The 25,907-nt window shown below is 37.5% G+C and overlaps 1 protein-coding gene across 3 annotated transcripts in view; it reads left to right on the forward strand.

Moving 5' to 3' along the window:
- NUDT9 (nudix hydrolase 9) overlaps window positions 1-12,017 on the forward strand; it is a 38,348-nt gene extending 26,331 nt beyond the window's left edge. For all 3 annotated transcript variants that reach the window (XM_008963644.4, XM_003811260.6, XM_003811262.5), the window contains exons 5-8: window positions 2,822-2,933; window positions 5,253-5,399; window positions 8,036-8,120; window positions 11,513-12,017. In XM_008963644.4, coding sequence (XP_008961892.1) covers window positions 2,822-2,933; window positions 5,253-5,399; window positions 8,036-8,120; window positions 11,513-11,691 — 523 coding nt within the window. In that variant the 3' untranslated portion in view covers window positions 11,692-12,017. The remainder of the gene's footprint in view (window positions 1-2,821; window positions 2,934-5,252; window positions 5,400-8,035; window positions 8,121-11,512) is intronic.
- The last annotated feature ends 13,890 nt before the right edge of the window (window positions 12,018-25,907 follow it).

Genomic DNA, 25,907 nt, shown 5'->3' on the forward strand with positions numbered 1-25,907 from the left:
TCACTGCAACCTCCAAGTGATTCTCCTGCTTCAGCCTCCCAAGTAGCTGGGACTACAGGTGCACACCACCCCGCCCAGCTAATTTTTTGTATTTAGTAGAGACAGGGTTTCACCATGTTGGCCAGGATGGTCTTGATCTCTTGACTTCGTGATCTGCCTGCCTCGGCCTCTCAAAGTGCTGGAATTACAGGCGTGGGCCACTGCTCCTGGCCGTCTTTCCTCTTATCTAATTAGTGTAAACATTCTGCTTGTTCAGTTTAAGTAGATAGTATAGTAATTAAGAACACAGATTCTGGAACCAGATTGTCCAGGTTCAAAGTTGTGTTTACGCCCTTGTTAACACTGTAGTCTTGGGGAAGTTACCTAACTGTTCTGTGCCTCATTTTCCATACCTGTAAAATAAAGATAATAAAACAACTATGTTATAGGGTTGTTTTGAGGCTTAAATGGATAAATACATTAAAGCACTTAGAACAGTGTTTTATATATATATAATAAATGCTATCTAAATGGCTTTTAGAAAATAAAAATAAAATCCATACTGTCTTCTGTCCTGTCATCATCTTTTACCTGGATCATAGTAGTAGCCTCCCAGCTGATCTTCTTGAGTCCAGTCTTGCTTTCCTCCAGACCAACATACATGCTTTTGTCAAAGTGAGTGAGCTTTCTAAAATAAAAACTGGTTATGGTTTTACCCTGCTTAAAAACATTCTCTGGCTCTCTAAGTAGACGAATTAGATGAATCTTGTCGTATAAGCCAGTTGCCCACTTTTCTGGTCTATCTTTTCCCTCACTGATGCCCATGGTGCTAGACCCCATATGAACATTCAGTTTCTTGAACACATTATTTTATTTTATGACTTTGTTTCTTGCTTATGTATTCCCCTTTCTGGCATTTTAAAAACAGATGTGCCCTCTTGTACTAATTATTATTTCATTTCTGTTTAATATACTCATCAAACTATCACCCTTCTGCTAATTTAGAGCCACTGCTAGACTATGAGCTCTTTCATGGGAGGAACTAGATATGGTAGATATGGTAGTCAGCTACTATATAAGGAAATTTGGAAACTCATATCCATACTAATATTTTATTGGGTTTCATCCAGAGTAATACTTATATCATAGACCTTCTTTTTTGGTTTAGCATTGGAAGTTGTTTTTTTTTTTTTTTTTTTTTGCCTGAGAGATCATTAGGACAATTCCTAAAATTGGGCTGGAGGTTGATATGGAGGTGAGGAAGGGGAAGGGGAGATTTATTAATATCAACATCTCTGGCAAAGAGAGTGTGGTTAGAAAAAGTGTATTCTGAAACTAACATTGCCTTGATACTTTCTACAAAACCCATAAGCAATTCAATTTAAAATATAAAATAAAAGGATAGAGTTTTTTTTGTTTATCAAATCAGAGGGCATAAAGATTGAGAAGCAGGGCCGGGTGGCTTACACCTGTAATTGCAGCACTTTGGGATGCCGAGGTGGGAGGATGGCTTGAGGCCAGGAGTTCAAGACCAGCTGGGTAACATAGCAGGAGACCCCATTTGTAAAACAAAAAAAATTAGCTGGGCATGGTGGCCCAACGCCTGTAGTCCTAGCTACACAGGAGGCTGAGACAGGAGGATTGCTTGAGCCCAGGAGTTTAAGGTTACAGTGAACTATGATTGCACCACTGTACTCTAGCCTTGGTGACAGAGCAAGACCCTGTCTTTAAAAAAAAAAAAAAAAAAAATTGAGAAGTACTGCTTTTGACACCAGCTAAACTGGGTCATATAATCTGCTTTTCTCTTAGCACAGGGTGAACTGTTAAAAGCAAATTTTTTTTTTTTTTTTTTTTTTTTTTTTTGAGATGGAGTCTCACTCTGTCATCCAGGCTGGAGTGTAATGGCACGATCTTTGCTCACTGCAGCCTCTGCCTCCTGGGTTCAAGTGATTCTCCTGCCTCAGCCTCCTGAGTAGCTAGGACTGCAGGCACCCATCATCATGCCTAGCTAATTTTTGTATTTTTGTAGAAACAGGGCTTCACCATGTTGGCCAGGCTGGTCTTGAACTGCTGACCTCAGGTGATCCACCCACCTTGGCCTCCCAAAGTGCTGGGATTTCAGGTGTGAGTCACCACGCCTGGCCCAAAGCAAATCTTACCATGCCTTTTTCACTACCAGTAATTTTTTTTTTCTTATTTTTAGATAGGCCCTCTCTCTGTCGCCCAAGCTGGAGTGTAGTGGCACCATCTTATCTCAGTGCAACCTTAAACTCCTGGGTACAGTGACCCTTCTGCCTCAGTCTCCCAAGTAGCTAGGACTATAGGTGCATGCCACTGCACCCAGCTAATTTTTTATTTTTTGTAGAGATGAGGTCTTCCGTTGTTGCCCATCCTGGTCTCGAACTCCTGAGCGCAAGCAATTCTCCCAAAGTGTTGGGATTACAAGTGCGAGACACTGCGCCTGGCAACTACCAGTAATTTTTAAAAGGGGATTCGTAAACTTATTTTTTAAAAAACTTTGATAACCTTTTCTTTAAATTCTATTCTGCTACTTCTTTTTTTGTTAATACTTTAAGTAGTAAAAATTGTTTATATCCTGAATTTTCATTACAGATAATGTAGTGTCTTTTATGTAATGTAGACATTTGTCCTGGTTTGTAACAGTGATGAATATAGAATATTTCCAGTAAAAATCAATAGTTTTAAATAAAACTAGCTGATTTGAGATAAATTTATATATACTCTGCTTTAAAGAAAAAGTCCTTGTAACTTTGTCTCAAGTTTGAGATAGAACCTTAGTTTTTGTTGTAAATCCGTTATGATTTTATATTACTATTCACAGATGGAAAAGGGATAGCAGTGGAAATAAAATCATGCATCCTGTTTCTGGGAAACATATCTTACAATTTGTTGCAATAAAAAGGAAAGACTGTGGAGAATGGGCAATCCCAGGGGTAAGCATTAAAATTAGTGTTTAAGTTCCTTTTAGTTGCTTTACTTACTACAGGGTTATTGTTTGTGAATCTTTTCTATTCCATTTTCCTCTATTCCTTCCCACTTCAATTAGTAATTCTTATGTTTTTCATCCCTGCATGAAGTGTCATTGTCAGCAACAAGTTTAGGATAATCCAAGACTGTTAGTATCTGCGTGTAATTCTGACACCTTTGGGAAATAACGTGGGCTTTGAAGTTAGATGTAGGTCTGTGTTCTGGCCGTTCTACTTGCAGCTGGGTGATTGGGAGTTCAGGCCCTCATCTTTAAAATAAAGAGATCTACTTCACAGGATTATTAGAGATCACATTTAATAGGCATTCATTATGTTGGGTCCCATTTCAGAATTTAACCTCCACTCCAAGCCCAAGGTAGTATTTTTAAGCACTTTTTGGTTGAATTCTGATAACTTTTGACAATATTTAAAAAATTAGCTTTTGTTATTTACTGTTCCGTGTAGTTTAAATAATTTCTATAATGTTATCAAGATGAGTATACTTTTGTTGGCTTGTAGTTTGAATTTATGGCAGTGGTATATTTGAAGTGGCCATTTATTTTTTATTTTTTATTTATTTATTTATTTTGAGACAGAGTCTCACTCTGTTGCCCAGGCTGGAGTGCACTGGCGCAATCTTGGCTCATTGCAACCTTTGCCTCCTGGGTTCATGCAATTCTTGTGCCTCAGTCTCCCAACGTAGCTGGGATTACAAGTGTGCGCCACTATGCCTGGCTAATTTTTGTAATTTTAGTAGAGACAGGTTTCACTGCGTTGGCCAGGCTGGTCTCGAACTCCTGGCCTCAAGCAATCTGCCTGCCCCGGGACCTCCCAAAGTGCTGGGATTACAGGTGTGAGCCACCACACCTGGCCTGAAGTGGCCGTTTAAAATGTTTATGTGTGTGGTAGAGGGTTTTATATTTTATACCATATTGTGAAATGGAGATAGTTTGATATGAGGATGACTCTATAAAAACATACAGTTGTCTGCAAGAATGTTTTTTTCTGTGTAGAATAAAAATGGAGTGGAAATAAGGATCTCAGCTGACTCTGATAAAAGTTTAGGCTAATTTCTTTTTCTTTTTCTTTTTCTTTTTTGAGACGGAGTCTCACTCTGTTGCCCGGCTGGAGTGCAATGGCATGATCTCAGCTTACTGCAGCCTCCACCTCCTGGGTTCAAGCAATTCCCTTCCTCAGCCTCCCGAGTAGCTGGGATTATAGGTGACCACCACCACACCTAGCTAATTTTTGTATTTTTAGTAGAGACAGGGTTTCACCATCTTGGCCAGGCTGGTCTTGAACTCCTGACCTCGTGATCCACCCTCCCTGACCTCCCAAAGTGCTGGGATTACAGGCGTGAGCCACCGTGCTTGGTGAACTTTAGGCTAATTTCTGTGAGCCAAATAGTCAAACTTCACTTAGGTTGAAAGCAATAACGTAATAATGATTTCATCATAGAATCTTGCATTTTTATTGTTATTTAAAATTCTTATCAGGAAACTGCTGTCATTGTTATTTTGACAGTTATTCATCTAATCAGTGTATTTTTAGTATCTTCCTTTTGTCAGCTAATATTTTAGACACTGAGAATACAACAGAGCAACATGAACAAATAACCTCTGTCTTTTGGTGCTCCCATTCCAGTTGGAGAGACAGATAATATAAGATACATAAGTTAAATATATCGCATGTTAGAAGGCAGTAAGTATTAAGAAACAAAAGCAAGGTAGAGGACTAGGAAGTGTTTGAGAGTTTGCGATTTTAGACAGGGCAGTTAAGAGAAGGACCTCCCTGAGGAGGTGCATGTTAGGTAACTATCTGAAGGAAATGAATTAGTGAACCATGCAGATATCTAGAGAAAAGCATCTTGGATAGAGATAATAGCAGGTGCAAAGGCTCTCAGCGGGCAGCATGTTAGGCAGGTCCTGGGAACATTGAGGAGGTCAGTGTGGCTGGAATGGAATGAACAATGGGGGAAGAATCAATGTGCTGTGTTATTTCTAACCTCCAGTCCTTTTTCCTTAGTTCGAGTTTGGCAAGTACCAGGAAATTGGTTTGATTGCCATAGGCTAACCTTGGACCAATCACTGTGGCCAAATACATGAGGTATCCTTATTGGCTCCTTCTACTAGCAACAGATGGTTTAGAGAACAGTGTATCACAGAGAAATGGGGATCACTATTATAGGCAGATTGAATAATAAATGTTCACTCTACTACTCAATAAATATTTGTTGAACAAATCAAAGCTGATCCCTTTTTTCAAAATTTTTAATGTGACTCTTAGGGGATGGTGGATCCAGGAGAGAAGATTAGTGCCACACTGAAAAGAGAATTTGGTGAGGAAGCTCTCAACTCCTTAGAGAAAACCAGTGCTGAGAAGAGAGAAATAGAGGAAAAGTTGCACAAACTCTTCAGCCAAGACCACCTAGTGGTAAGAAATAGTGTTTCTGGGAGGGATTTAGTTCTGTGGATTGGTGAAAATGACTTAAAAGTTGACCTGGAAATCTGTATGTCCTTCTCTAAATAAAGTGGAATACTTGTATATTTAAAATATATTCACAAAAACAAATTACAGATCTTCACTGTAAATAGGTTTCTATTTAAAGTTTTATAGCCCAACTTTAGGCTATATAGGCTAAAATGATATATATTTAGTTCATTTATATCATTTATTATAATAACTTTTTTCTTCTTAGTTTTTCTTTCTTTTTTTTTTGAGATGGAGTCTCACTCTGTCACCCAGGCTGGAGTGCAGTGGCACGATCTTGGCTTACTGCAACCTTCACCTCCCAAGTTCAAGCAATTCTCCTGCCTCAGCCTCTGGAGTAGCTGGGATTACAGGCTTCCACCACCACGCCCGGCTAATTTTTGTATTTTTAGTAGAGACAGGGTTTCACCATGTTGGCCAGGCTGGCCTTGAACTCCTGACTTCAGGTTACCTGCCCACCTCGGCCTCCCAAAGTGCTGGGATTACAGGCGTAAGCCAACACGCCTGGCCTGTAAACTATTTTCTTTCACGTTGAGTACCCATCCAACAGAAAGCTTTTTGTATGTGCATGAATTCAGCTCTCTCTGAAAGAACATTTACATTTTAAATTATGTCATACAGAGATTTTTCTGGTTGATAATCATTTAAGTCTCATGTCTGTTTTGTCCATATACCCTCTGTGATAGGGTCTTGCTCTGTTGTTCAGGCTGGAGTGCAGTGGTGTTATGGCTCACTGCAGTTTTGACCTCTTGGGCTCCTGTGATCCTCCCACCTCAGTCTTCTGGGTAGCTGGGACCACAGGCAAACACCACCGCACTGGGCTAATTTTTTGTTTTTTGTTTTATAGAGATGGGGTTTTACCATGTTGTCCAGGCTGGTCTTGAACTCCTGGGCTGAAGGATCCCCCCACCTCGACCTCCCAAAGTGCTAGGATTACAGGCGTGAGCCTGGCCTTCCGTGCTTTTAAAAAAATACCTTACAAGGTATATGCACACTAATAATAAGAAAATAACAGAGTTTTTTTTTTTTTTTTTTTTTGAGACGAAGTCTCGCTCTTGTCCCCAGGCTGGAGTGCAATGGCGCGATCTTGGCTCACTGCAACCTCTGCCTCCCAGGTTCAAGTGATTCTCCTGCCTCAGCCTCCAGAGTAGCTGGGATTACAGGCATGTGCCACCATGCCTGACTAATTTTTGTATTTTTAGTAGTGACGGGGTTTCACCATGTTGGCCAGGCAGGTCTTGAACTCTTGACCTCAGGTGATCCGCCTGCCTCGGCCTCCCAAAGTCCTGGGATTACAGGCGTGAGCCACCGCACCCGGCCTTTTTTTGGTCAGTTTTTATTTGGATTGCTTGTTTTCTTTTCAGAATTGGGATTTAGTTATTTATGTTGTCCAGATTTTTTTGAGTTACGTTTGTGCTAGATGAATAGATCCAAATATCTTCATATATTAATAGCTTAAGTAGTAATCTTTAGTTTTATTTATAGATCTCCTTTGTTTAACTAGAAGAATCTACCTTTGTATTTCAGAAACTATAATCACAGAAAAATACTTAAGTGATGGACTCTTAAAAAATCATATTGCCCAAATCTGACTGTTCTCAGATTCTGAAATTAGAGTTTGAGGTGTTGAGGGTTTCATGATTTATTTATTTGTTTTGAGACAGTGTCTGGCTCTGTCACCAGGCTGGAGTGTAGTGATGCAATCTCGGCTCACTGCAACCTCTGCCTCACGGGTTCATGCGATTCTCCTGCCTCAGCCTCCTGAGTAGCTGGGACTACAGGTGTTCTCCACCATGCCCAGCTAATTTTTGTGTTTTTAGTAGAGACAAGGTTTCACCATGTTGGCCAGGATGGTCTTGATCTCTTGACCTCATGATCCGCCCACCTCCGCCTCCCAAAGTGCTGGTATTACAGGCATGAGCCACCACGCCTGGCCTGAGGGTTTCATGATTTTTAAAGCTGCCTCAAAAGAGAATATTGTTCTTTGGGAAATTTGAAACAAGCACATGAAGTACTACATTAAAAGTTTTATGATATTTACATTTCTTTCTTTTTTTCTTTCTTTCTTTCTTTTTTTTTTTTTTTGAGACAGAGTCTCGCTGTGTTGCCCAGGCTGGAGTGCAGTGGCGCGATCTTGGCTCACTGCTACCTCCACCTCCTGGGTTCAAGTAATTTCTCCTGTCTCAGCCTCCCGAGTAGCTGGGACTACAGGCACCTACCACCATGCATGGCTAATTTTTTTTGTATTTTTAGTAGAGACAGGGTTTCACCTTGTTGGTCAGGCTGGTCTCGAACTCCTGACCTCAGGTGATCCACCCGCCTCAGCCTCCCAAAGTGCTGCGATTACAGGCGTGAGCCACCACGCCCGGCTATTTACATTTCTTTAAAAAAATTTTGATAGAAACACATAATGTCAAATTTACCATCTAAACTGTTGAATGTACAGCTCAGTAGCATTAAGTATGTTCATGTTGTTGGGCAACAGGATATTTACATTTCTGATGCTAGTGAAGGTAACATGCTCTGCTGTACTCACTACACCTTGGACTTTTAAAAAATTTGTCTTCTTTTGAAAATAGATATATAAGGGATATGTTGATGATCCTCGAAACACTGATAATGCATGGATGGAGACAGAAGCTGTGAACTACCATGACGAAACAGGTAACTTTATATTTATTAAACTGGCTGGGATTAAAGGATCAATTTAAGCCAGTAGCCCACTAAGGCATGATTAAATCTGGACTATTTTAGCATCTTAAACCAATTAACTGTTGATTGTAGGACTGTAGTTATATGAAAGCAAAATTGTTGGTATTAAAGGAATACATAGAAGAAATCTTCAAAACTGTTATCACCAGTGACTAAATTTTCTTTAATCCATTGGTAACATTTGAAATTAAGGTTGAAATTATGGGCTAAAATGATATGCTTTAAAGATGTCAGATTATTTATTGAGTATAGTTCCCTTTTTTTGCAAAACAAAAGCAACTGGGATTTGGGTAGGAAGTATGGCAATGATAAAGGAAATGGGATTTATATCTTACTATTTCAAATATTTTTATAATAATCTTGGATTGTTAATACACAAAGCAATAACAAAAAATTCCAAGTACTGAAAAAATTTTAAATGAATGCTGTTTCTGGTGTATGGAATTTAAAATTTTATGAGGAGGGTCCAACCTGTTATTACAGAAGGAGAAAGGAAAAATCTGCTGTCTTAAAAATTAATTTGGTCTTAATGTACACATTGAATGGCTCCCTTGAAACATATTTTATTGCTAAATTTGATTTGTTTTTATTTGTAGCATAAAAGTGGGGGCACCATGCTAGAGAAATGAAATGAATGTTCCACTCATAGTTCTTTCTGAGCTGTGTAACCTTGTACAAATCATTTGTCCTCTTGGACTCAGTTTTTTCACTTACAAAATGGGCTAGAACTAGATCTGTCATTTCCATATCCTGTGCTTTTGCTTGTTGAACTTGGAGGAAACTCCTGGGACCATTTTCTATTCCTGTATTTCCACTAAGGTGTATTAGAAGAGTTTATCCTAGTTTGAAAACTTAGAAGAAATATGCAGATGTAAATTAGAAGCAGGTCTGTACAACTTTAGTACTGATAAATTTGTTAACTACTTTAAAGTTTTGGAGTTAAAAACAATGACTGATCCTCCAGAAGTTGATTATAGAGTTTATGGATTGTTCACTGTTTTTACCCTATCTTTTTCTCTCTTTAAACTTAAAAAATTTTGTTTTGATAATTCCAAAATCTCTGCCATATTTGAGTTCGGTTTTAATATTTGCTTTGTTTCTTTAGGCTATGTTTTTTGCCTTTTAGCATGCTTTTAGTGCTTTTTTTTCTTTTCTCTTTTTTCTTTTTTTTAACCCCGAGATGGAGTCTTGCTCTGTCACCCACGCTGGAGTGCAGTGGCATGATAACGGCTCACTGCAACCTCTGCCTCTCGGGTTCAGGCGATTCTCCTGCCTCAGACTCTCAAGTAGCTGGTACTACAGGCATGCACCACCATGCCTGGCTAATTTTTGTATTTTTAGTAGAGATGGGGTTTCACCATGTTGGCCATGCTGGTCTCAAACTCCTTACTTCAGGTAATCCACCCACCTTGGCCTCCCAAAGTGCTGGGATTACAGGCATGAGCCACTGCGCCTGGCTGTAGTGCTTTTTTGAAAATTGACCATGATATAACTTGTAAGGGAACTAAGGCAAATAGTTCTTTAGCGTGAGGTTTTATGTTTATCTGGCTAGGAGTTAGGCTGTGTTTTTTGTTTGCTGTCATTGTATGTGTCAGAGGCTAAAATTTCCTCTAGTTTTGGGTTTCCCTGGAGACTTATTAAATGAGGTCGGAAGCGTGCCCTTCTTTCAGCTGTCTTCCCCTTTTATTAAACAGGAGTCCTATTGATAGATATGGTGGTAAATTCTAGAGGAAGGGGAATCATAGGAGAATATATGGTTAGATGTCAGTCTTTTAGTGAGCCTGTGGCCCTGGACTGTGACCCTTCATATGTTATTCTCAGCTTCCCTCCTTCCTCCCCAATCCTTAGGAAAGACAGGAAATCCAGCGGGGGCTGGAGTTGGGTATTTCCTTTCCCTCAGGTTGCTTAGGGCTTGGTAAAATAGTTTTCCTTGAGGGCAGAGTGATCTGGGTGTATTTGAAATTGGTTACCTTTCCCCTCTCCATGTTAGAAAGGAGAGAGGATTTTTCTCCAGTCTTCACCTGGTGGCTTTCTTGGAGGTAAAGCTCACTAAAATGTAGGCCCCCTCTTCATACTGGTATGGCTGACCCCCTAGGAGATTTTATCTTTCAAGCTAGTCCAAAGGTCAGCTTTCAGCAGTTAGTTACCCTTTAAGTGTTCCTACCAGGTGCTGACTCCAGCGGTAGGCTTCTCTCCCTGGTCAGTTGTGATTCTCTGTATTTGCCTGTCTCTCCAGTTTTTGGTATGGCAGTGTGCTCTCTACTAAGAATACAAAAAAGTTAGCTGGGCGTGGTGGCAGATGCCTGTAATCCCAGGTACTCGGGGGGCTGAGGCAGGAGAATCGCTTGTACTCAGGACGCGGAGGTTGCAGTGAGCCGTGATTGTGCCACTGCACTTCAGCCTGGTCAACAACAGCGAGACTCCATCTAAAAATAAATAAAATAAAATAAAATATTTAAGTAATGTTGCCTTGAATACTTTAATAGGCTTATCTCTATTTCATCAGAATAAATTCTTCAAAGAGGAATTACTGGATTGCTTATTGTATCTTCAGTGCCTAGTACAGAGTCTGGCACACAAGATGCACTCTGATATTTACAGAATGAGTGCTTGTCAAAGAAAACTTACTTTTTAAAAGCTCTTGATAAACATTGCCAAATTTCCTACAGAAATATGCCATTTATATTCCCAGCAGCGATTGGGAGCACTTATTTTTTATTTTTTTGATAATTTAAATTTTTTTTTTTTTTTTTTTTGAGGTGGAGTCTCACCCTGTTGCCAGGCTGGAGTGCAGTGGTGTGATCTTGGCTCACTGCAACCTCCACCTCATGGATTCAGACAATTCTCTTGCCTCAGCCTCCCAAGTAAGCTGGGACTGCAGGCATGTGCCACCACTCCTGGCTAATTTTTGTATTTTTAGTAGAGATGGGGTTTCACCATGTTGGCCAGGCTGGTCTCGAACTCCTGACCTCAGGTGATCCACCCGCCTCAGCTTTGTTTATTTTTTTACATTTAAATCTCTCATCCCTCTTGGACTGATTTTGATGTAAGGTTTCATATTCATATAATATAATCTCTTTTTTAAGGATAATCTTTTTAGAGAAAACTCTTTGTGTTTATCTAAAATTTAGGGACTTGGTTAAAATTTGGACATTTTGGAATACTCTAGTTTTTTTTCTTTTATTCATTCTGCTGACCAGGGATGGAATAGTCTAGTTTTTAATTCACTTGGCCGGCTAGTACAATGATGATTTAAGATTATTTTAAATAAGAATACTTGACGACATAGATATGCTAAAACAGAAATGAGTTTTTCTTGGTGATGGTTTTTCTTTGGCAACCAGGTGAGATAATGGATAATCTTACGCTAGAAGCTGGAGATGATGCTGGAAAAGTGAAATGGGTGGACATCAATGATAAACTGAAGCTTTATGCCAGTCACTCTCAATTCATCAAACTTGTGGCTGAGAAACGAGATGCACACTGGAGCGAGGACTCTGAAGCTGACTGCCGTGCGTTGTAGCTGATGGTCTCCGTGTAAGCCAAAGGCCCACAGAGGAGCATATACTGAAAAGAAGGCAGTATCACAGAATTTATACTATAAAAAGGGCAGGGTAGGCCACTTGGCCTATTTACTTTCAAAACGATTTGCATTTAGAGTGTTTCGCATCAGAATAACATGAGTAAGATGAACTGGAACACAAAATTTTCAGCTCTTTGGTCAAAAGGAATATAAGTAATCATATTTTGTATGTATTCTATTTAAGCATGGCTTAAATTAAATTTAAACAACTAATGCTCTTTGAAGAATCATAATCAGAATAAAGATAAATTCTTGATCAGCTATAACTTCTGTTTCATCTAGTTCTTGTTTGTCAATGCCTTCCCTCCCGCTCCCCATCTTCTGAGGCCTGAAGGATGTTCCTGCCACATCAAACTCCTTTAGGCAGAGTACCGCCACTGGATGTATAGTTTAATGTTTCATCTGATTTTTCTTTAAATTATTTCCTTCACATTTTGCTTCACATGATCTTGTTGAAGCTAATTTTGAAAATGGAAACTATGTTTTCTTGACTTTAGAAGCATTAGTTTTAAGAGGAAATTTCAGCCACTAGTCAATAGAGATCAAAATCAGTGAACAAGAGCTGATACTCTCATTTTCAAAAATTCTGAATTAAAAAAAGTCCAGGAAGTTAGTAATTTAAATCAGTATGTTCATTTCACTCTAGTGAAACTACTATATGTTGTAAATTAGTTAAAAATGGATGTTCAGGAAAGAATTGAAATCAGGACAAAAAATTACAGATGCTGGTGAGGTTGTAGAGAAAAAGGAATGCTTATACGCTGTTAGTGGGAGTGTAAATTGGTCCGACCATTGTGGAAGAGAGTGTAGAGAGTCCTCAAATATTTAAAGATATTTGACCCAGTAATCCCATTACTAGGTATATACCCGAAGGAATATAAATTGTTCTATTATAAACACATACTCACGTGTATGTTCATTGCTGCACTATTCACAATAGCAAAGACATGAAATCAACCTAAATGCTCATCAGTGATAGACTGGATAAAGACAATGTGGTATATGTACACCATGGAATACTATGCAGCCGTAAAAAAGAATAAGATCACGTCCTCTGAAAAGACATGAGTGGAGCTGGAGGCCATTATCCTTAGCAAACTAATGCAAGAACAGAAAACCAAACACTGCATGTTCTCTTATAAGTGAGAGCTAAATGGTGAGAACACATGGACACGGGAACAACACATTCTGGGGTCTATTGGAGGGTGGGAGGAGGGAGAGGATCAGGAAAAATAACTAATGAGTACTAGGGTTAATACCTTGGTGATGAAATTATCTGTACAACAAACCCTCATGACCCAAGTTTACCTATGTAACAAACCTGCACATGTACCCCTGTACTTAACAACAAAATAAACACAAAGGAAAATGTTAGCCATGTGTGAATTTTAAACTTCTTGGTAGTCACGTTAAAAATAATGAAACAAGTAAAATGGTTTGTAATTATTTAATCCATGATATCCAAAATATCTTAATATGTGATCAATATATAATTATTAAGTAATTATTTTGGTTCTATAAAAACAGGAACAGAGGTGGAAGTCTCTGTGAGTTAGTGTTTTTTTTGTTAGGAAAGAAATGTTAAAGATTGAAATAGATTTTTGAGAAAAGCATGGTTAATGTTATAAATCCCAGAGGAAAGGAGGGGGTTGGTGCTTTGGGGGTTTTTGGAAGCAAGGAAAAGGAAAGAAAAGTAGTACTGCCTTGTCTTAGTGGACATGTTTATCTCATTCTGGCTAAGGATCTCCGTTGGAAAGCCCTGTGATAGGAACTCCTATCCACCTAAGTAGGGTTGGGCTATAGCTGGAGCATCTCAGGAAAAGCTTTAGGGGAGACAGACATGATTGTTTTTCCTTCAGATGTTTGAAAAAGATTAGGCTTACTCTGTAGCTAGAGAGCAGAATTACGGTTAAGGTAAAACAAAGTGTTGTTCTGTTTTTTATTTCGTTTATTTGATGTCAGAAGTTTTGGTGGTAAACCTGAATTGAACTGACAGGAGGCTTTTTTCCCCTTAGTTATGACTGTAGATTTTCCTGAAAAGCATTAGAATGTTTGATTTCAGGATACCTCGAACCCTTCTGGAGTAGTTATAAATAGGGCTTATGTATGTATTAACTTCTAAAAATCCATAAAATCCTGGTGCCTGCGGTGAGTAATAAGGGATTGATACTTGATGAGGATGACCTGCTCAAGAGGTTAGATGGCCTTCCTGCATGGAAGAGTTGGCTTCTAATTTCACCATTTGGCAGGAAGAAATTGCTTCTTCCTGTCACTGAATGGAGTTCTCCAAAATTGAAGCTACTTGTTTACAAAAGCTCTTTTAACAGTTTGAGCAATTTTCTGAAAATTTTGGCCTTTACTTGTGTGTCATAGTATTTTGAGACAGGGTCTCATTCTGTTGCCCGTGATAGCACCACTGGAGTGCAATGGTGCTCTTATGGCTCACTGCAGCCTCAACCTCCTGGGCTCAAGCAATCCTCCCACCTCAGCCTCCTAATTAGTTGGGACCACATGTGTGCACCACCACACCCAGCTAATTTTTTTATTTTTATTTTTGTGGAGACTGGAATTTCCCTATGTTGCCCAGGCTGGTCTTGGACTCCTGGGCTCAAGAGATCCTCCCACCCCAGCCTCCCAAAGTGTTGGGATTACAGGTGTGAGCCACCATGCCCAGCCTGTTTAATAGTTTTGATACATTTGAACTGCCATTAATAAAGACATTTGGTTATATTAAAGGTTTATTTAAAGTATGACTAAAGCCCATGGTCTAGATAAATTCTTTATGGTTTTTTGGAGTTTTCACTGGAACATGCACAAAGTATGCAAAATTATAAAACTATCATCAACTATAGATAAGATAGAAGTAGATACTCTTCTGATAACTGTAAATATCCAGCACCATCTATAATAGGGAAAAAACAAAATGTTAGTTTCAGATATTCCTAGAGGAAGATCTATCTGCTGTATCACTAGGTAATATTCCCTTCATACTTATTTTCCTTATGTCTTATGTAAAATGAATGTTTTTTATTTTAGAGACATTTAGTAAAATAAGTAATAATATTTGCCATTTACTGAGTATCTGTACTATATTTCTTAATTCTATCCACATCCTGTTAGGTAGTAGTATTCCCATTTCACAAATGAATACATTGATATTTAGAAAGGTTGCCCGCAGTTTTATTTGCTAGTAGACTTGGGATTTGAATCATGGTCTGACTGGGTTGCAAAGCTATTCTGTCTATTGTATTCCCTACTAAGGTTAAGAGTCTTTTATGATACATTATTTAAATATACAGCTTGGAAGATTATGTGTTACATAAATAGTACTCATGTTTTTCATAGTATTGCAGTTACGATTTGTGAGTTGAAATTTAAGGGCCACACCTGATTTGGCTAGCATTGTTGAAGTTGTTTGTGTAATTTTGGCCCAAAGATAGTTTATTTGATGATAACCTAAGGATAAAGGGCCACAGTCAGTATTTGTTTTGTCAGCAGGTGTTCTTGAGCTTTTGAAAGCATTTCAAACTCAAATAGAAGGATATGCAAAGTTTCCTTAGGATCATAACTACTTTAAATATTTGGTGGCTAAAGGGGGAACTTGAAAATTCTGAGCACTTCGAGAGGCTATTCTTATTTAACAGTATGTTTTCTTATGCTTAGGACTTCTGGTGGTGGTTATTTTCTAAAATATTTCTGGAGTTTTAATAAATAAACTGACTTTAAAATACATCCTTTGAAGAAAGCATTTGTAATTAATTGGTCTTGTTTACACCTATTTTCATCATATTATTAATTTACCGTTGTGGACACAATCAGAGGCAATTAAACTCATGATAAAAATATTGAAAAGGATATAAATGCTTGAAAGAATTTGAAGATTTTACTAACCATACGTAACTTCTGGCATAGTAGTGGGAGAATTATTTCTGTCAAAATAGATAATACAGATTATAGTTATAATTTATTATATGAAGATATTTTCACCACAACTCCTTCTTCACCCATGCCTCCTATTTTATGGTTATTTTATTGCTGGTGTGTTAATATTGGTATAATCATGTATGTTGGAGGTGGAAAATAATGTGGAACTGTTAAATGCTGATAAATTGAATCCTTAACTGTTTACAGCATAGAGCTTAATCTCTCCCACTTGGCCTCAGATAGTCTAAGTATTTGAAATGGTAAAAGGTACTAAATAAGCACTTCAGGGCAATGTAACTTGTTAGGAGAGAAGCAGTTGGGTGGAAATCCAGTTTCTTTCTCCAAGGCTGTAGTACACTATGATTGGGCCCGTGAATAGCCTCTGCAGTCCAGCCAGGACAACATAGCAAGATCCTGTTTCTTAAAAATATTAGAACAACAAAAGGGATATATACCTTTTTGGTCTCCACATTTTTCTTTCTTTCTTTCTTTCTTTTTTTTTTGGTATGTATTTTACATGAAAGCAAACTTCAGTGAAAGTCAAAGTAGAAGTCAAAGTTTGTAGCCTTTGTATCCAGCAAGTTAATGCTTTTTGTTAAGATGTGTTACCTTGCCTTGAGATCAGTCCATTTCTAGGTGTGGCAGTTTTACAGTAGGCTTTTCTCATTATTTACTATGAATTGCCTATAAGACAAAAATAAGCCTGAAAGCCTGGGCACGGTGGCTCACGCCTGTAATCCCAGCACTTAGGGAGGCTGAAGCGGGTGGATCTCTTGAGGTCAGGAGTTTGAGACCAGCCTGGCTAACGTGGTGAAACCCCGTCTCTACTAAAAATGTAAAAATTAGCCAGGTGTGGTGGCACATGCTTGTAATCCCAGCTACTAGGAAGGCTGAGGCAGGAGAATCGCTTGAGCCCGGGGGGCAGAGGTTGCAGTGAGCCGAGATCACGCCACTGCACTCTAGCCTGGGTGACAGAGCAAGACTCCTCAAAAAAAAAAAAAAAAAAAAAGCCTGAAGCAAACTTTGTTGTTTGAAATTTCATATTGCATATATGCCTGTAAATTTAAATTTTGTGAAATATCAAGGACATTATTAAAAAATAACTTTTTAGACTGGCAAAAATTTTGATGTGAAGATTTTGGAGGAAATGAGTTTATAACTTATGAGTTCTAGTTTGGTAGATCAGTTGAGGTTGACTCTCATATATTTTTATAGTTACAAAGAGTTTCTCTTACCTTTCGTGGCATTGAATATAACTTACCTTTATCAATTTAGTCATGGAAATAAAATCTTACCCCAGAGAAGTTCCAAAAGTTAAAAAAAAAAAAGAAAAAAAAATTTAGTAAGATGTTATCTTTAGTCTATTAAGTAAATGTGTAGTTTATTATAGCATAAAAATAGAGCCTTACCCCTAGTTGGTTCAAAATAGCAATGAGTAACTGTGAAGGAAGAAAAATTGATGATCAGTGCTGTCAATAGGTTAATTTTTAAACCTACATTTAACTTATTACATATGCAAGTTAGTATACTTTGTATACAAAAATCTATTTTATTGAAAAATTCCATTTTATTGCTTAGTATATTATTTATATGATACAAGATTTTAAAATGACAATATCTGGATTTAAATACCTTTAATTCACAGAAATATTTTCTTTCTACAGCTTTGTAATGATATTTACCATATTTGAAAGTTAGAAAATTGATTTGAATGGTTAAGAAACCCTCTGTGTACACTTCCATACAAGTCCCATCTTTCATAAATGATTCAGATTCCCTGTGTGAATGATACTTGAACTAAAATTTTAGGACAACTATGAATACTTTGTTTTGAGAACTTGGTTATACAAGCAGTTTTACTGGAAAATTGTTTTGTAGCATCCACATGGTCCTGTTTTAAGATTCTGGCAGCTTGCTCAAGAAATTGACCAACTCCGTCTAAAAGGTGAATCTCTTTACTTGTTGAGCTGTCTGTCTCAGAGTGTATGCAGTAATATTTAAGCTAAACACTGTCCCAACTGTGACAGATCTTAGGCACGAACAATGCCCTCAGGTAGCGTTTGTTCTGTTAGGGTGCCTTTCTCTGCTCCCTACCTTAATTAGGACCATTGAGAGATGTTGAATGTAGTATTTATATGGACTTTATAGAATAACAGGGCAGAATATATTTACCGCGATAAGATCATTAGGTGTGAGGACCTAGAATAAAGGAAACAGTCAAAATAGATGAAATTCAGCATTTCATCTACTTTTGTATCTTATATATTTTATATTAGCTTGGTAAATGAGAGCATGCTTTTTAGAATTCTCATCATTTCTAAAGTTCAATTATTAAAATTCACTAATATTTTAAGTGCCCCCCCCACCCCAAACCTATCTCTGGAAACATGTAGTCTGTATTTTCTGTTGGCTCCAGACATAGCAGTGACTTCTTGGAAAGATTATTAAACCTATGATTATTGGGTTTGAAAAAGACTATTTTGGGATCACCTCTTTCTGAAAGAAAACTTTAATAATATTACTTCCTATAATCGTAATAGGAGTGCTGGGCATGGTGGCTCACGCCTGTAATACAGCACTTTTGGAGGCCAAGGGAGGAGGATCACTTGAGTCCAGGAGTTCGAGACCAGCCTGGGCAACATGGTGAAACCCCATCTCTACAGAAAATACAAAAATTAGCCCAGCGTGGTAGTGCGCCCCTGTAGTCCCAGCTACTCAGGAGGCTGAGGCTGGAGAATCACTTGTACCTGGGAGGTGGAGGTTGCAGTGAGCTGTGATTGCACCACTTCCAGCTTGGGTGACAGAGCGAGACTCAGTCTCAAAAAACAACAACAGAAAATCATAATAGGAGTATTATTACTTGGAGTTAATATGCTGAAATATACATAACTTTTTTGTATGTTACTGAATCCGCCTCATCTTATGTATTTATCACTAATTCAGTAAAATCTTTTCAAAAGTAAAATTTAAGCAATTCCTTTATACCATGACTGTAACCTTAAATCTATTTCAAATGCTTCTAGGATATATTACATTTCAATAAGAATGCATTTTACCCCCACTAATGACAAATGTAAGCATAAAATTTTAGAGGTGAAATGGACTTTGTAAATCATCTGTTGTCACTGTTTTATATTCTAGAAGAGGATAAGGGTCACAGGAGTTAAAGATAATTCCAAAGTATTAAAGGGCAGACATGGAGCTTACATCTCCAGATCATTTAACTTCAAATTAAGTGCTTTTTCTACTGGTTGGTCCCTGGGTTTATTCTACACAAATAAGGAAAGTTTCAGGTCTTAGGTAATTCAGTTTTCAAGGATATGTGAAATTTGAACATTCAATTACTCAAATCAAACAAAATATCAATAACTAATGGTCCCCCAAAGAGAATGTTAGCCAGTAATTATTGGTATCAAATTCTCCGCAATTAAATCTAAAGAATTTTCAAGTTTTTGTTTTGTATTAGTTTAAGTATTTCCTAAGAAAGCTTTAAGTATAACCACCTGATTTGGATTGTAAGGAAAAGGAATAGAAATCTACAAAAAAAAAAAAAAAAAAAGTAAATTGTGAATGAAACTGTGAACACTTTCTCTTGCTTTTTCTCATTTATTCATACATTCACTCATCCTTCCACCCATCTATCCATCCATCCCTACAATATTTACTGAGCAATTATTCTATATCTAGGGTTTAGGGATAGCAGTAAATGACACTTAGAGAGCTCACCTTCTATTTGGTGGAGATTAGAATCTAGTGGGTTCAATATAATATTTTCTTTCAAGAGGTATGGTTGTTCTTCTTAATTCATCTAACTTAAAGTCCAGGAATCTGTCTTAATGTGTTGATAGTTTTTACAAATCTACCACTTTCCCTACAGTAAGTGTTACTTTCTTTGCTTGCTTTGAAGATACTAGTCTGCCATCTGGTGGTAGGAAGAGTTTCCATTTCACAGAAGAGTGATTCTTTTAATTGTCATATAGATTTAAATAAATTTAAATTTAAATGTTAACAGCGATTCCTAAGTTCTAATCATAAACCAAGACTCCAAGATTTTGCATCAATTTAAAATAAATCTTGCCAGGGCGCGGTCGCTCATGCCTGTAATCCTAGCACTTTGGGAGGCCGAGGCAGGCAGATCACTTGAGGTCAGGAGTGAGTTCGCCCAGCCCAACTAACATGGTGAAACCCATCTCTACTAAAAACACAAAAATTAGCCAGGCATGGTGGCTACACGGGAGGCTGAGGCAGGAGAATTGCTTGAACCTGGGAGGTGGAGGTTGCAGTGAGCTGAGATTGCACCACTGTACTCCAGCCTGGGCAACAGAGAGAGACTCTGTCTCAAAAAACAAAAACAAAAACAAAAAAAAACAAATTTTAGCAAACAATAGGGAAACAATGCACCTAGTCCTGACTAGAACCAAAATAATTAGCAATTAATTATAAGTGCAAGAATAATATTTAGAATTTAACAGCTGGGATTCAATCAGAACAAGTAAAAACATTAAAGGAGAAGAAATGTTCTATTGAGGACTAAGTTTAGTGACAAATTTTTAAAAGTTGAGAGAAACACAGTTTGAAATTAAATGCAAGCAAAGGGAAGGTGTTTATTAAATTTAGATATAAAAACAGTTACACAAAATCATGTTTGTATATTTAAAAATATTTAGGAGATCAGACAATATTAAGCAAGATGTAGTTTTAAAATGTTTGTGAGCTGGGCATGGTGGTGTGCACCTATAATCCCAGCTACTGGGGAGCCTGTGGGAGGTGGGAGGATCACTTGAGCCCAGGAGTTTGAGACTAGCCTGGGTAACATAGTGAGGTCCTTGTCTGTAAATAAGGGGTATGTGAAGTTTTAAAATGTATGTGATTTTTAAAGAAAAAAATCATTGCTTAAATACTTATCCAAATTTAACAAGGCCCCAATCTGTGTTGCAGCATCATTATTTTAGACTAAAATAATTTTCTACCCCCAAATTGCCTTGTGCTTTTCAAGTCTGCAGCCATGCACTTGCTGTTCCTCTGCCTGAAATGTTTCATCCATTTGTCTTCCTTCAAGACCTGGTTCAGATACTGTCTTCTCTGAAGTCTTTGATCCATAGCTTTGTATTTGTGTCTCGAAATACTTATCAAATTACATTGTAGTTTCCCTTTATGAGTCTCTCTTCCTCATCAGATCTGAACTTATACTGTTTGTACCTCAAGCACTCACTGTTGACTCTATAATGTAGTCGACTTACAAAAGTGTTATATATAGAATAAAGGCAACTCTCTTGTGTATTTAGCATTGTTCCAAACTTTATTGAAAAAATGTTTTAAGAATCCAGATATTAGGAGAGCCTGGAGAGAGTCCAAACAGAAAAGCAAAATAACTATTTTGCTTGAACTTGGGAAAAAGTTATAGAAAGCTGGGGGAAAAAATCTTCTTAGAGAAAGAAAGCAACAAGGTGAATTTGAAAAAGCAAAAGAATGGATATTATAGAAAGAAGTATTCTCTTCATAAAGAGTAAGCTCGTAACGGTCAAAGTAATTCAGCACAAACACCTTTTTAATAGTAAGTGCAGAGAAACACTGCGAGAGGGCACTGAAGATTTGGAGGGAAATTTGCTAGCCCCTTGTCATGTTCCACTATAAGCTATATGGGAGAGAAGTTTGAATAACTGATTCCTGGGGACTGCCTAAAGCCTCATATTTCAGTATCAAAATTTGGAAAGTTTCATAACCACCATCCAACAAATAAATCCTTTTAGCTATTTCAGATTCCCCAAACCCATGCTTACCAGGGGCGGTTGCGGAGGTAGGGGAAACAGGACCTGAGGGAAAAATGGTGGTACTTGTGGTGGGTAAAAGATAAATCTCTGTAAAAAGAAACATGATGTCAGTCATTTCAGACAACGGCAAACTTTTAAAATGATGAATGCATTATTTAAAAATACAATTAGAAGTTCACCTGTTCACTGGAACTTTCAGCATATTGTTCGAGCTTGCAAAACAATAACAGCAACAAGGTAAAGCAGCATATGGAAATACATTATCCACTAAAGAGAGGTTTTGTTCTAAAGGAGAATAAGTAATAAGCCACTATGGAGCATTATACCCATCAGTAATGTAACTTCACTTCTGAAATAAATAGCAGTCGGATATCTAATAGGGAAAAGTTTAATTAATTTTGTGCAATGATTTGGAAGACCAAGGCTTTTTGCTTTTAAATTTATATCCAAAGAATGCTTTTATTTACATTTCTTAAGATTAATTCCATATTACATGAATATTTCCTTTTGTAAATCTTTGAATGGTGTTCTTGATTTAGTTCTCAGTAGTTATAAACTCAAAGTGAAGGGAGTGTGGAAATGTACACTTAAGTTCTGCACCCCAAACACAAATTTTGAAAGCTCCCTCACTTCTTCAAAAGCTCCTTTGATACAAAGTGTGCAGGGGAGAGAGTTTCTTGCCTACTTGGTGCCCTCATATTCAGACTAGTAAACCCAGATTAGACTCAGTGGATCTCATTTGTATATAGTCAGTTGATGACAAAATGTCTATATAGGTGAAGTTAATGATGTTCTGGGATTACAGTATTTCATATATTCTTAGATGCTATCATTGTCAAAAGCACCATTATTTCATAAATTACCAAAAAAGAAAAGCACTGCTGTTAAGCTGCCATGACACTTTATCAAATTGTGTTTGTAAGACACAGCTCAATTTCAGAGCTGCTAAAATATCAAAAAGTACATATTAGAATTAATGAAATATGTATACTGCAACATTCCCATCAGCCTAAAGAAACAGGCAATACAAATTGTTTGGAATTTTAGACCACGATACTTGCCAGCTTTGGCAAAAAGGATTGTGGTCTAAAGAAACAAATTAGGTTTGTTATCAAGGGCACTATAGATGAATGTAGCTTTTTATCCAAATCTGGTTTTCAAAAATTGGACTTTAAAGGTGTGTCTGTATGATCACTCAAATATAATTCAGGCATAAGTTGTTTTTATATTCATAATTTAGTAATCAATGTAAGTTATCTTAAATATTTCCTTCTTTAAAATCAAATCTACAATGAGGTAGATAGTCCTTTGGTGTCAGAGCATTTCCATGTAACAGCCTTTTAAGAAAACATGAGATGGTTTGGGGCAAGGGCATTACAAATGAAACTCAATTCAAACTGCTTAATTTAGACCTGGGTCACTGCAGAATATTTGTTCTATATCACTGAGTTTATTGAGAACATCCTATCTTTCAAATAGGACCCTTCTCTGCCTTAGATGCGTTAAAAAAATCATCTCCATGCAACTCTGAGGTGTTCCTAGGACTCATTTTATAGACAAGGAAACCATGGGTTAGTTCAAAGTCACACAGCTAGCACATGGCATATGAAGCTGAGATTTGTACTGGGCAGAGTCTTGGACTGACAAAGAGTGGTGAACTCCTAGTTCTATGACTTTCCTGGGTTCCGCTTTCCTCTTTTGTGAAATGAAAAGCTAAGACCTGCTTTCTAGCCGAGAAATGCGATGACTCTAAATCTGAAATTGAGTCAGCAGCTGAGGAGGGTGTACTCACGGGGATGGGCAGAGCAGTGGCAGTGCTCAAAAGGCCAGCCAAGATGAGAAACTTCATTCTAAAGGTCGACCCTGGAATTGAAGGGGCAGGAGATCATTTCGAGTTTTTTTCTATATAAGTCCTATTCCTATTTAGAGGTGTTGAAATAGTGGTCAAGATAAATCCTGCCTCCAAACAGGTTTTGTAAGCCTACAAGAGTGTTTTTAAAAGCTTTGAATTCCTTAGACAAGACATGCACTGTTTAGCTCCCAACATAGCCCATTACTTTCTACTTTCTTATAAAGTTACAGTTCGGCCTATACACTGTACATGTTTGGTCCCTGAAGTTGCGTTTGTGATCTCTACACACAAATCTTTTTTTTTTTTTTTTTTTTTTTTGAGACAGGGTCTTGCTCTGTCACTCAGGCTGGAGTGCAGTGGCACAATCATAGCCTCCTGTACTCTCGAACTGCTGGGCTCAAGTGATCCTTCTGCCTCAGTCTCCCAAGGAGCTAGGATTACAGGTGTGCACCACCACACTTGGCTAATTTAAAAAAAACTTTCTTAGAGATGGGGTCTTGCTATGTTGCCCCCCTGTTGCAAGGCTGGTCTTGAACTTCTGGCCTCAATCGACCTTCCCACCACAGCCTTCCAAAGTGCTGGGATTACAGGTGTGAGCCACTGTGCTCAATTCTACTCACAAATCTTTAAACACCAGTGTTACATCATGCTTATTATTAGTAATTGATCACTACTGGCTAAAATGAAAGTTTTTATGTAATACACAAATAAATCCACCTGAAGCTTGTACCTCTGTGAGACTTACCAGGCCTTCATATAGTCTGGTTGCTGTTATTGCCAGTTATAGTTCTCGGGAAGGAAATTGTATGGGAAAAATTTTGTAAGATGTAATGGGTTGGTAGAAAATCAGCACAATATGAGTAAATTCAGATTCAATAAAGGAAATCAACTGGCCTTTTATTGGTCCATTGGTTCTGAAAGGAGACATTTTTATGTTTTAAAAATCGCATTTAATTCAAATTAACTTACCTTATGAGTTTCAAACAAAATCACTGTATTCTGGAATTGGATTTTGAAAGAAAAACAACTTAATCATGTTCTTATTAAGACTTATCTCCAGCATTTGAGGCAAGTTATATCTATAAATCACACTTCATCTGTTATATATATCTAAAACCCAACTCTGATTTCAATCTTAGTGCTACTTTGCCTGAATTTAGGCAACTTATTTCCCTTCTTTTCCTTTTTCATGTTTTTTTCTTTGTATTTTTCTTCTTTCTGGATTCAAACACTAATTTCTTTCTTCTTATTAGAAGTGGACCTATTAGAAATCATTAAATTACCCAATACAAGAATATGTTACATTCTTTTATCTAGTGCATTAGAATCAGTCCAAATTATACTATATATCTCTTCAATTACCTTTGCTTCAGTGGCCCTTGGAGCAACAAATTCAAGGAGCAGTGTGATCACCTAGAATCTCTATGCCCATCTAGTATTTAAGCCATGTTACTAATGCCTTTATGGTTATGGGCAATATGAGTCACAAAATTCAAAGCTAAACTGAATAATTGCTTTCACACCAGGAGCTCCAACTTCCAAAATATCTCAATTACACAGAGGTAGACTTGCAGACTGATTACTGAGAAAATAACTTCATCTCTTAGGTTGGGATTAGAGTATGTCTTTATCACAAACAACCCACAATTAAAAATTGTGACCACCAAGAATATTAACGTGCCTCTATAATAGATGAGCTAGCTGTACATGTAAGAGCCTTAAATGATACAGAAATTTAAGGTTTGAGATGTTCTCTTATTAAATATTTTTCATTTCAAAATGAATATTATTTTCAAACAAAATTTTTTAGTAGATATTGAGGTGGTTTCCTTACCTTGGTGTTAAAATCACTTTTCACTATTCTAAAATATTTTTGAAAGTTGTCTGAGGGTAAAAGATACTTTAGGCCTAATTAATACCTCTGAATACAACTTCACTGTTCCCAATAACCTAGTTTGTAATTAGCTAAGACCTTTTCAGCTTCATATAAAAACGTTCTGAAATTTGGAATAGTTCCTAAAATTATTTCTGTAGTTGGAAAAAATTACAAATAATACTTAATTCGATTTTGATTAATCAAATTGAACTTAATTTTTTAGAAAGGACATAGTATGATATGGTTCTAGTTAAGGTAATTGGCCAGGTGTGGTGGCTCACGCCTGTAATCCCAGCACTTTGGGAGGCCGAGGTGGGCGGATCATGAGGTCAGGAGTTCGAGACCAGCCTGACCAACATGGTGAAACCTCGTCTCTACTAAAAATACAAAAATTAGCTGGGCATGGTGGCGCACGCCTATAATCCCAGCTACTGAGGAGGTTGAGGCAGGAGAATCGCTTGAACCCAGGAGGTGGAGGTTGCAGTGAGCTGAGATTGTGCCACTGCACTCCAGCCTGGGTGACAGAGCAAGACTCCATCTCAAAAAAAAAAAAAAAAAAAAAGAATAAGTAATTTATTGAGCTATGAAAGAGATAATGAATGAAATTTTGAAATACTCAGAGAAGATTATTCTGATAAAAAAATAAACTATTCTGTAAATATCTTTCAGATAAAATTCCTAGGGGCATGTTCTCTCAGTGACTATCACAGATAAGGTTTGTAACAACAACAAC

The sequence above is a fragment of the Pan paniscus genome, chromosome 3 (genome assembly GCF_029289425.2).
Source record: "Pan paniscus chromosome 3, NHGRI_mPanPan1-v2.0_pri, whole genome shotgun sequence".
In the NCBI taxonomy this organism is placed as follows: domain Eukaryota; kingdom Metazoa; phylum Chordata; class Mammalia; order Primates; family Hominidae; genus Pan; species Pan paniscus.